General features: G+C 42.8%; 1 protein-coding gene across 6 annotated transcripts; it reads left to right on the top strand.

Moving 5' to 3' along the window:
- The first annotated feature begins 179 nt into the window (after positions 1-179).
- On the top strand, positions 180-10,719 carry tfap4 (transcription factor AP-4 (activating enhancer binding protein 4)). Of its 6 annotated transcripts, none has more exons than XM_043234166.1 (7): positions 230-675; positions 3,035-3,200; positions 4,205-4,303; positions 4,390-4,560; positions 5,522-5,680; positions 6,611-6,778; positions 7,711-10,719. In XM_043234166.1, exons 1-7 carry the CDS (start codon positions 587-589, stop codon positions 7,858-7,860), a joined length of 1,002 nt encoding a protein of 333 aa, XP_043090101.1. In that variant the 5' UTR covers positions 230-586; the 3' UTR covers positions 7,861-10,719. The 6 variants fall into 6 exon arrangements, with proteins under 6 accessions (XP_043090112.1, XP_043090101.1, XP_043090093.1 ...); XM_043234158.1 differs by having other exon boundaries at positions 260-675; positions 4,387-4,560; XM_043234170.1 differs by lacking the exon at positions 230-675 and adding an exon at positions 750-904 and having other exon boundaries at positions 4,387-4,560.
- The last annotated feature ends 1,483 nt before the right edge of the window (positions 10,720-12,202 follow it).

Genomic DNA, 12,202 nt, shown 5'->3' on the forward strand with positions numbered 1-12,202 from the left:
CGTAATGCTTTAGCTTATATTTAGCTGCACTATATCAACGCTATATTTGCGTGCCGCTGTATTTGACGCATGCGGTGCGTTTACGCGCAGAATATTATTGCACGCGAGGAGGGCATTTAAACGCGTCTTTTTGAGTCGTGCAATCGGCATGAAACCGATTTCTGGAGAACATGGTCGCTGTTGCAATACTCCTTTGTTTACATGCAAGTCCTCCCGTTCGGCGGAAGGAGGCTTTTTGGTAGTGCAGTGCTGTGTGTGATTCCTACCAGCTGTTTCCCGCCTTGAAAGACATCCGATCAGCTGCAAACACACACATGCAGAAGGAGGGAGGAAAGAGAGCGAGCGAGCGCCACACACACACACATACACACACACACACACACACTACGAGGGAACCCCATCAGCTGGAAGAGTAGAGTAACCTTACAACTCAACACTCATCTTACGCGCTCATGCCCCAAATCGGCAGGACGCGCACGGCTCTGCTTCTTAAACGAGAAAGAGACGCGAAGAAGCCGTTTTGTTTTTAAACCGACAAAGTAGCGAGAAGGATCGAGGAGCCAGAGCTGGAGAGAAGCGGGGAAGCATGGAGTATTTCATGGTACCAGCTCAGAAGGTGCCCTCCTTGCAACATTTCAGGAAAACCGAGAAGGAAGTCATAGGGGGCTTGTGCAGGTACGCGAGAACCTCTTTTTGATGAATGCGCAGACGTATGTGCGCGTTTCTTTAATCGCGCGCCAACGGCAGCTGCGCTACTACGAGAGTAACATGCATGCATGATTTCTGTGTTATTGTGTACACGCGCCTATCCAGCGGCTCGGGACGGGACGGAACCCGCGCGAGACTCGGTTTTCTAAATTTAAAACACCTCGCGGGGGTCTATGGAAGCTCCTTGGCTTGTCAGGTCGGTGTTACCTACGAAATATCTCGGCGAAATCGATGCGTTTTGTGCCTAACAAACACAAACCACGTGGTTGCATGCACACACACCACGCTGCTGGTCTCGCGCGTGGATTTAACATCGGAAACCGCGCTTATTTCGTCCCACCGGCGAATTTGTCGCCGTGTAGAGGGGGCCGGCGGATTAAAAGTGCGTTTGGGCTCGAGTTCGCGTGTTTTTGAGGGGCTTAAGTTATTGTGGGCAGTGCGGCCATGCTTGTGGCTCGTGCGTTTGGCGTCGTCTGTTTCTCATCGCTATCAAATATTAAAAGCGTCCAGACCGCCATTGCGCACGAGTATCTCTCGCGTACGAGGCTGGAAGGGGCATTAAGCGCGAGAAATCGCGCCGTGCGCGCGGCGGGAGAGAGATCAGATGATATTTGGACTGCGTCTCCGCTGCCGCATGGACGGAGGAAGCGCATTGTTGTAATGGCGGACCGTATCATCCGCGAACACGATGTTTTTTATTTAGGCCAGCGAGCGTGCCGTTGAACTCGCTCGACGTTACAGTTTCGGCCCACTGTGAGTGGAATATGGGGTATTTAGAGGTTAGTAAATTAATAACTGGTGTTATTTTAATAAGGGGGTGTGTGTGCTGTTGAAGGAAGGCCCCGTCAATGCGTCTGCGATCCATTCTCAGAAGGGGGCGGGGCCAGTGAGCCGATTAGCGCATGGCGTTCTGGGAATTGTAGTTTTCCCCCAAATCAAAGCGCATACAAATGCTGCATATGGTCTCGGGAATGTTTGTGCCGCGGTTGTTCACTGGACACTTTGCAGATTCAGACGGGTTATCAATGTATATATCGGTTGAAGTACTCCAAAGTACACAGAATAGCATGGTTTTGCAATCGCATGAGACACTAGTACTTTTGTTGGTAATTTTGGTTTAAACCACGCTTGCGTTGTCTGTGTTTTGAAAATGCAGAAAGCAAAGCACTTGTCCCTTCTCTAATAGTTATCTAAACTGAGAGATGCATATTTCTATTTTTTTAAATTAATTTATTTAATAATGTGTTATGGGTAAAAACACCCATAAACATGAGCAGTGTTCAGTAATATTTTATCAATCTTGCCGTCATACCCTTATAAGCTTGTATCCTGGCTTTCAACTTTAAACGTATATATTTTAAGTACTATTAATTACCCTTTTATTTTAAAATATTATTATTTGGCATTATGAAATTATTTTAAGTTACTACAGGTTGACTGAGATTTAAAATACTTCTATTTATTACTATTTGCAAATGTTATTTATTTTTATTTTTTTATGGCAGCTTTAATTACACGTACAAAGTCTCTCACCCCAAACCGAGATTTAAACTCCCCTTCGACCATGCTGTTTTCATGCATAAAAGAAGTTGGGTCATATTCAATGCATATGGCTGGAAACGGCTGATCTGAGCATATCTCTCGTTCCACAGTTGGCTCTAGTTGTGATTTTGGCATCGGATCTGTTTGCTGGGTTTTGAGCCGCTTGGACGTAAGGAAGCGAGCAGGGAAACCTCTCTCTCTCTCCCCTCGCAATTGTTCGCTGTGTTTGTCCTCATGCAGCTGAGGCGCTGCTGATAAGAGAAGCTTTCCAGAGATACCCCGTGAGATGCCCAGACAGGGAGGAAGTTCAATTAGGGTTTGATTTCCTCGGCCAAAGCACGGCGTGTGATCGTGCGAGGCAGAGATTTCCAGGGGCTCGAATTTAGAGACAATGGGCTTCAATGAGCATTCAGGAAAGTCAATATTTTCTGCTTCGCGCCCTGACGTTTCTATCTCTCTCTCAAGGTTGCATCCTGTTTTAGAGATGCAAGCGAAAATCGCTTTTAGTTACCGATTTCCGAAATTTCTTTGAATGTCATTGTTTACAAGTACTTTTAAAATGTGGAAAGTTTTCGAATACCGTGGGATTCTTTGAATTATTTTTAATTTTATTTAAATGTCATGGGGTTGATGGCAAGTACAGCAGTCAAACATATGCGTTTAATTATATACAATTTTAACCCGATTTCTTTAAGTGCATGATTATAATGTGCTCTGAGGTTAATTGTAGCAGTTCTGCCGATCTTAAACCAAGCTGAAGTGCTGTAATGCCTCTTGTTCGCAGCTTGGCAAACATTCCCCTCACGCCGGAGACGGCGCGGGACCAGGAGCGGCGCATTCGGCGGGAGATCGCCAACAGCAATGAGCGCCGGCGCATGCAGAGCATCAACGCCGGCTTCCAGTCTCTGAAAACACTCATCCCGCACAGCGACGGAGAAAAGCTCAGCAAGGTGAGTCACGGAGCTCTCGTTAACAAACCGAGAAGAGCTGATGGAGCACTTCACTTGTTTTAAGCCCTCGAGTGCAACAAGTAGTCAACGTGGCTTACAATGCCACGTCTTCTCGAGTGGTTGAACGCGCCGAACGTCCTTCGTAATCCTGAATCCTTAACTCCGAGCTGAATCCGATCGGTCCCGAGTGTGAATGAATCATTCAGAAAAGCTTCGAGAACCTGATTCATGGAACTGATTAAAAGTGATTCGCTCGCAAATCGGAGGCTGTTCACTGAAACTCCTGACATGGAAGTATGGTTAGCGCGGATATATATATTTGGTCCGTATTCCAGTCTGTGGTCACTATATGATGCTTTTTGCGAGAAACGGACTGAAATATAAGCCGTTAGGGTTAACTTCACCTTCTTATGTTGCATTGAAAATATCTGACAGATTTGTTTAGGAGACTGGGTTCATTTTTAGTGTAAATAATCGTATTTAATCTAGATTTTATGAATTTATACATTAAGAAATTAACATGGTCTGCTTGATAGCCTGCTTGTATAATTTAATTAAAATACAGAAAAAATACATTCGATATAGCCTAAGCACTGTGGTATTGAATTAAATCCGATCATTGACATAATCGTAATCGAATTGAATCGTGAAACCAGTGCCGATCATACCCTTTAATCACGACTCCAGTCTTCAATGTCACATTATCCTACAGAAATCATGCTAAAATGCCGATTTGACGCTCAAGAAGCATTTCTAATAAATTCTAAAAACATTTAGCGCTGCTAAATATTAATGAGATGACTGTAGTTTCTCAGTTTTCTGTGAACCCCGTTCAAAAGAAGAGCAGAAACGAATCTTCTGTGAACCGGAATGTCTTTAATGTCACTTTTGACCGATTTAATCCGTCCTTGTTTTTTTAAAAAGCGTCTCACTGATCTCAAACTTATGAACGGTTGTGTCCTCATCACTTCAGATGGATGTAACGCGATCTCTTTCTCTCCCAGGCTGCCATCCTGCAGCAGACGGCCGAATACATCTTTTCTCTGGAGCAGGAAAAGACGCGGCTGCTGCAACAAAACACCCAACTCAAACGCTACATACAGGTGAAGCTCGTCACGCAAATGAAATATCTTAGCGATACGGGGGACGTTCCCGCCGTCTCATGTTTTCCCCTCCGTCCCTTCAGAAGGAGTTCAGCGGTTCATCCCCGAAGAGGAGGCGTGCCGAGGAGAAGGATGAGGGCATTGGATCTCCAGACATTCTGGAGGAGGAGAAGGTGGAAGATCTTCGGCGAGAGATGATCGAACTCCGACAGCAGCTGGATAAAGAGCGCTCCGTTCGCATGATGCTGGAAGAACAGGTATATTAGTGTCCGCTGTTGTAGACTGATGTCATTTCAGTACTTAAATATAACATTATAAAATTTTTATATTATAATCTATTTCTGACAAACCCACACATCCAAAATAATATTTGTTTATCTAATGTGTGTGTACTGTGTATATTTTTTTGTGTGTGTGTGTATATATATATATATATATATATATATATATATATATATATATATATATATATATATATATATATATATATATATATATATATTTTTTTTTTTTTTTTTTTTAAGGCATACGGCATGTTTATATTAATATAAATTATATCTCATAAATGTAATGTATAAATGTAAAATTTTCTTATATATACATGCATGTGTGTTTATATATACATTATAAATATACACCGTAAACTTACATTACTTTGAATATAATTAATTGCAATTTATCATTTAACTAATAGAGAGAAAATTATATTTATAATTATAGGTCAATTACAGAAATGTTAATATATAATATATCCCTTTTTAGCTTAAGTTGTACACCGTTACTCCATTGTTTTTTGGGTTTTTTTTGCCTTTGACAAAATTGCAAATCTTTAGCGGAACTCATCGGGAGCTGTTTGATCTGTCACTTGAAGTTTTGCTCGACTGAATCTCGCACATCTGTGGCCTGATGCTGAGGAATTGTCATCCGTGAAATCCGTTATCAAACTTTTCTTCTGCTGCATCAGTTTGCTCGCTAAAATTAGCTCGCTTTAGTCTTTGCATATTTAATGAGATATCACAGAAGGTGCACAGCTCCCTCGAGAGCTTGAATCGTTTCTGAGCATCACACTTGAAGTGCAAATTACACCCCGATCTCCGCCGCTATCCTTGAAACACGCTAGAGAAACTTCCCCCGGGCAAAAAAAAAAGTATTAAGAGGAATCGCTCTCCGGTGTCCTCTGGGTGCGCATTGACCTCTGCTTCCTTGCGTTTCTGTTAGATCCGCTCGTTGGATGCCCACTTGTACCCAGAGAAGCTAAAGGTGATTGCTCAGCAGGTCCAGGAGCAGCACGTGCAGACGCAAACCCTGCTTCGTCTTCAACAGCAGCAACAAGAGCAGCTGGGAAAAGAGACCGCCACACCTGCTCGCAGCCCGCTGGTCAGACAGACTCTCGCTTTCATTGATTTAATAGCATTCACTGATACGCTGACTGTGGTGTGAAACCGTGTACGAAATGGTTCGTCATAAAAGAGACGTTTTGCGGTGCAGTTTGTAAGTGTTGATCCACTAGAGGGCATTAGAAGAGTTAAGGCATCGGATTGCATTTGCAGTCTATTTACCTTCTAGAATGTGACAGATTTCTGAATGACATGATCGTCAGGTAATGGTGTAGGGTGGGACTTCATATAACCTATGAATATTTGGCTGTGCAATATATTATTGGATTGTTTTTATGTGTAGAGAAGCTGGCTTAGAAGCAGAGATTGTTATTCAATTACATTTTGATAAAGGTTTGCAAACTGCTATTGCCATTTGTGGTTAGTGTGTGTGTGTATCTCTCTATATATCTCTTCCCCTCTTATTAATCTTTATTCAGCAAGGGCACATTAAATTGGTCAACGGTGACAGTAAGAACATTTTATAATGTTGCAAAAGACTTCCATACCAAATAAGTTATTTTGAATTTATCAATGGAAGAATCACGGTTTGCTTGTGTAACAGCGAAACTTAACATTTATGATGATTATAAAAGGTATTGCGACAAGTAAATGGCATATTAGAATGATTTATGAAGAATAATGTGACATTGAAGATTAGTGATAATGCTGACAATTCATCTCAACATTACAGAACTAAATTTCATTTTAAAATGCGTTCTTAAAGATTTTGAAAAAATTGCACTTTTTGACCAGTAGTGAGATAAAAAAAAAAAAAAAAATATATATATATATATCTCATGCACAGTATGACCATTTATATAAAGTCAGTATATTCTTAAATAACGTGTCAGTTCTGATTTGTTGTTGATTTTGTTCATAGATTAGGTCTCTGTAATTTGTAAACCCTCTTGTCTTCTGTGTTGCTCAGGTGTTTTCTCCTGCCACGCCGCCTGCGCCCACTCATCACGCCACAGTAATTGTTCCCGCCCCTGCACCGCCGCCCCCTCCCCATCATGTCACTGTGGTTACCATGGGCCCCACCTCCGTGATCAACACAGCATCCACATCAAGACAGAACTTGGACACCATTGTGCAGGTAAAACATTTCTGCCCAGCTCAAAGAAAGTCCTTGATGGAATGAGATATAGCAACCAGATTCCCATTGTAGCGTTAGTGTGGCTATATATATGTGTGTATATTTATGTGTGTGTGTGTGTGTGTGTGTGTAAGCTCTGTAGAAAGCAAAACAAAATACAGCTCGCAAAGTAGAAGTACAAAATTTTGATTTGTAAAGAAAAATGATTTCGATACAAGTGCAGAGGAGACTGGTTTTCCTTTTGAAGTAATCAAAACTTTTTCGCAAGACTAGCATATTCTCACTAGAGTTTACGCTTTGCCTGTGTCCTCCACTGAAACAACGCTTTAGCCGAAGCCAGAGATTACAGTTTGTACAGTTTGACATGGATATTTTCCTTCTAAGGGTCATTAATAATGCCCCCGGAGCCATGTGGATGGATGGATGCACTTTATTGGACTTCAGTTGGACTGTTTAATCTCAGAGGCCATTCACATATATTAGTATAACTGCGATTTGTATTCCTCTGAAAGAAGAAAGATATATATACAGCTAGGATGGCTTGAGGGTGACCGTGTGCACCTTCACGCATCAAGTTTTGGTGTGGACAATAAGGAACTGCGCCGGAAGCCATAGAATAAAACATGAAAATATCTTGAGTTTATGTTAACCACAGACCTTATTTAATGCATTTAACCAAAAACCCATTTGTAACAACCCATTGACACCAGAATAATGAGACTAGAAGTACTAAAATACTCTCTTCAGGGTTTTGGCCCACAAAAATGTCTTCCCTGCAGAACTGTGTTACTGTCTGTAGTATCACACCCCAACTTGCCTGTTGTTGGATTATCCATTCTAGCATCTGAACCAAGTATAAAACCAGTTGTCTTGGATGACAAATTGAATAAGTTTAACAAGCCAAATGACGGTTCCCTCCTGTTGTCCCGCAGGCCATCCAGCACATCGAAGGCACGCAGGACAGGATGGTCGTGCCCGAGGAGGAAAAGCGTCGGGCGGTCATAGTCACCCCGGGCCGTGTCCTCACAGACACCGGCGACTCCGACACCGCCTCCGACAACGAAGAATCTGAGGACTGTTAACTGCCCCGCTCACCCCCACCACCCATATTGCCCCACCACATGTAACGAGGTGGGGGGCGCGGAAAGGGGGTGAGGGGGGTCTGTGGCGAAGGGCCTCCCGCAGAAATATTCTTTCTTTCTCTCTCCTCTCTTCCTGTCGCTGTCTTCTTCACACGCGCATACGGGACTCACAGACTCAATGACTTGAAGGTTTCTTGGGGGTGGGGAAACAAAACAAAGAAAAAAAAAAAAAAAAAATGTTACAGGAAATGTGCCGCAAACAGAACGCGCACGCTTATGTATACTCACACAGTACACTATAACCCCATAGCACTCTGGTAACTTGTTGATACGTTCATATTATACAGCTCTTACTCATACTCCGTCGAATTGTCCTCTGTTTCCACAACGCTCGCACCCAGGTAAGAAAGTTTGTGAGGGGAATCACAAAATCTGTCAGAATCTGCCACAGGTCTTCCAGGCCTCTGCTTCATCACTTCTTGTAATACATCCTGCCCATAAGAGGGCAGTAGAGTGTTCTGATGGGACAAGTCCCATTACCGCATCTCATCTCTCAAAATGGACCCTTTGCCCTGCCACCCTCTGGTTGCGTCATATTACTCTTTCCGTTCTGGGGAGGCTTGAAGCATCACTGTGAGCCAATGAGACTTTAGAAACCTGTTCCACACCATGGCTTCCGAAACTTTAGAGGAAATGTTACCTTTTTGTTTTGGGTTCTTTCTTTTTTTTTAGCGCAGACGCGCTCCTAGATTTCCATTTGCTGGCGGTCACCTTTAATTGTTATTGGAGGGACAAAGACCGCCACTGCTTCGAGGGGCTTCGAGCACTTTGTAAATAACGCAAAGTTATTACACAAAGATGGTGGACTTTGTGCACTTAATGGCGCTCACCTTTACTGGGCTGGGTTCCCAGTATGCTTGTTGGCGTAGGGTGAAGCACTCCCTCCGTCTCGTCAAAGGCCCCACCCAGTCCTGTCCTTACAGATCTGATCTCGCAATTCTGCCTGAATTTTTTTTTTTGTTGTGTGTGTCAAATGGAATAAGCTAACTGTCAGGTACTCGTACCTGCAAGGAAATTCAAATGTGTCGCTTTTAGCACACCCGCTAATGTAAACGTAAAGGTTGTGGTTTTTTTGAGAAAGTGTGAAAATAGCACTACCAGGGTTGTCGTAGCCCGATTTTAGCCTATGCAGCTCTTTTGGTTCTCGTCCCCCTTAGAGAGCAACTCCGTGACCCCCCTTTGGTCTTCTTTCGGAAGTATTGTCCTGTCCATTTTTCATGTCTGACGCTCCGTGACAATGTTTACGGCGACACCGAAGAGTGACTGGCCCGTAATCATGTTCTCTAGCTCTATGCACTTGCTGGTTCACTCTGCTCGCTTGAATGTTCCCTGTAACGGTGTACAACAAGGATGTTCGTACATGCCGCAGATAATCATGTGCAAGGTGGTGCTACTCCTGCGTGAGCTCTCCGGATAAGCCGAGGATGTCCAATCCGGCTCCCTGAGGGATGCTGTCCAGTTGAGTTTGGCTTCAGTTCTCAATGATACAGGATTACTACTGGATGGGACACATTGTAGCTAGACTCTGCAGGACGCTGGTTTTGGGACCAGGCTTGGACACTCCCGGGATAAGCCATGTGATACTATGAGCTCTTCATACCCCTGGTGGGATTGAGAGACGGAGCGTATCCCGTGCCGAACAATGGCCAGTGGCTTGCCTTAAAACAGCTTCGGTGTGCACGGTGAGGCACAGAGGCCTGCCTTAAACTAGCCCTGAAGGTGGCGCTAGAGAGCAAGGCTCGAGGACGCGGTTAAGACGCGGCGCCCCACGTTCATCTCCTCTCACTGTTCACGTTTCCAAACATTCCAGAATGGTCTACCGTTGTGTTTTGCAAGTTGTGAGTTGTCGATTCTAAAGTCGACAAGATTTGGCCATAGGCAAAGAGGAGAGGTGTGTCTTCTTTTTTTTTTTTTGACTGACTGAAAATTCAAAATGTGCATGTCCCCCTTCCCTTATGAAATATTACAGGGAATCTTTTTGCTGCTGGACAGATTGGGTTTTTTTTTTTTTGTTTGTTTGGTTTTTTTCCTTCTGGATTTATCAGGTGCAGTCAGCACCCTGGACCTTGTCATTCGTTTTGCGGTGAAGACTGCAGGCAATCAGGGCTTCCAGAAGAACGGGCTGGGCTAATTATGGCAGATTTTTTTTCGTTTGTTGTGCTCGTGCGCTTTTTGTTTCGGACAATGGGTCGTAGAGACTAGCGTCCTGCTTGTGCTGTCTTCTCATGTTTAAGTCTGTAACAACGGTTTCGTCTTCTCAAAAAAAGTCTCCTTCCCTCTCCCACGTTTAAACATTTCCTCTACCGAAGCCACAGGGTGTCTATTTTTTGTGTATTTTCTACTCACAGAAATCACTGTAAGAAATCTTGAGGACATATCAGAGGTTGGGTGTGTCGAGAAGAACAGGGGCGATTTTATGAACCTGAAGCACTTACTGTAGTATAACGAGGAGCGACTCTTGTTTTCAAAGAGATTTTGTCCTCGACCGAAGCTCTTCTCGCTGTGATTTTTGAACCACACGGCTGTGTTTAACCCTCAACGTCTGTCCTGGCACACCACACGTCCTCTGGCCGTCTCTGCAGTCTCCAGACTTGTCCTGTCTCTCATCCTCTCCCACTTTTATTGTCTGTCATCTCTTTTAATATTTTTTTGTTTCTATTTTTGTTGTTTTTCTTTATGTGGGACAGTCAGTCCATTTGGTTGAGAAGCTATTGTATTTTTTTTTTTTTTTAACTGGGGAAAAGAGGCTTGTGCCTTTGTAAAAACAGAATAATAAAGTTTGTACTTTGTTTTTTACAATTTCTCAGTGTATTGTGTAAATTTCTGTTCAGTGTGAATTGTACAGTATGCTTTGTACAGTAAGCTTGCTAGGTTACATATCGCATATCAAATCGGTTCAACTTTAACATTTAAAGTAATATTTTTAAATATAAGAGTGATTTGGTGCTGTGGCATCTGAATAGCATTTGGTTAGCTCATAAAAAGAATGACAAAATCAGATTTCTTTTGGGTACTACTGGAGTGTGTTTTACATGAGTTTACCATTTCAATCTGACTTCAAAGCGATAATTCAACTAAGATTTTTCATTAGTAATGGTTTAATATTACAAAATATTCAAAATTTTCAAACAATGTTTATGTAAATTTAAAATTAGCACATGTAATCACCTGGCACCAAATTAAAAGCACATGAAGAGTCAAAGGTTCAGGTGGCAAACCAGTCACCAATATTGGATGTGTTCCTTAAAAGCATGCACGGTTATATATAAACTAGTCTCTTCCATGGCATTAAAAAATGTAACTGCAACTTACTAATTCACAATTCTAACTTTTTGCAACTCTCTTTGACTTCCACAGAATTGGAAAGAATAAAATGTTCTCATTAGTTTTTATTGTTTTTAATTATGTCTTGGAAACAGGTTTCCATACATCTTGCATTGCCTAAAATCACTAAACAAATGCAAGTACACCCACTGGCCAAGCGCTCCCTAAAACTGCTGCTTCCGTGTACTCGCGTTCACAATGAGCATGTCTGGGGAATCGCAAGATGCAGTTCATTAGTTGTAAATGATTATTATTGTTATTAAATTGCTTAATTTATAGTGGATTTGCATAATTCTTCGAAAACCCTTAACAACAAAAAAACGACCTCCTGCTGTTTGTTTCGCGTTTGTCTTTTACAAGTTCATATTTCCAAGTACACTTTATAGCGTATTCACAGAATAATGGAGTTCATTTGCCTGTGAAGTTCTGGAGTCGGCGTCTGCTGTGTAATGATAAGGCGTTAATCTTCGCTCTCTGAGGAAATGATGATGCTGACTTTTACACCTTATTCCTGACTGTCAGCTCCTATAATCCTACCCAGCATGACTGCCGGTGCTTAACAGCACCGACTCGAGGCTGTGATCAGGTTAAAGTTCATTAAATAGGACACTAGTTGCATAATGACCAACAAGCTATACCATCAATTAAAGTGTCTTTTTAAAAAACGTGGAATGCCGAGTCACAAATAGTGTTGTCTTGTTATACCTCTTGTACAGCATTCCTTCTCAGTTGCCAAAATCAACACCAGCTGAAGTACCAAAGCGCTCTTGTGCTGGAGATGGTCGCACACCCTTGATTTGACGTCACTGCCGTGATGGCTCTGCTAAAAGTGACGGTCAGCTGCTTGGGTGCGCCCTTTTCTGACACCTACGGCACCAGCCCCCTCCATGTAGTCCTGTCTGTAAGACCACCCTCTTGTTGGCGCCCTCTGACCTTATCAGCCCAGTATATATAGCCA

This window comes from Puntigrus tetrazona, chromosome 3 (genome assembly GCF_018831695.1).
Source record: "Puntigrus tetrazona isolate hp1 chromosome 3, ASM1883169v1, whole genome shotgun sequence".
Taxonomy (NCBI): Eukaryota; Metazoa; Chordata; class Actinopteri; order Cypriniformes; family Cyprinidae; genus Puntigrus; species Puntigrus tetrazona.

What these genes read in the sequence shown, in the direction of transcription:
- tfap4 (XM_043234158.1), top strand. Translation starts at nt 587, where the DNA reads ATGGAGTATTTCATGGTACCAGCTCAGAAGGTGCCCTCCTTGCAACAT. An exon ending in AACTCAAACGCTACATACAG is followed by an intron (nt 4,304 to 4,386) that starts GTGAAGCTCGTC and finishes CCGTCCCTTCAG; the next exon opens with AAGGAGTTCAGCGGTTCATC. An exon ending in CACCTGCTCGCAGCCCGCTG is followed by an intron (nt 5,681 to 6,610) that starts GTCAGACAGACT and finishes TGTGTTGCTCAG; the next exon opens with GTGTTTTCTCCTGCCACGCC.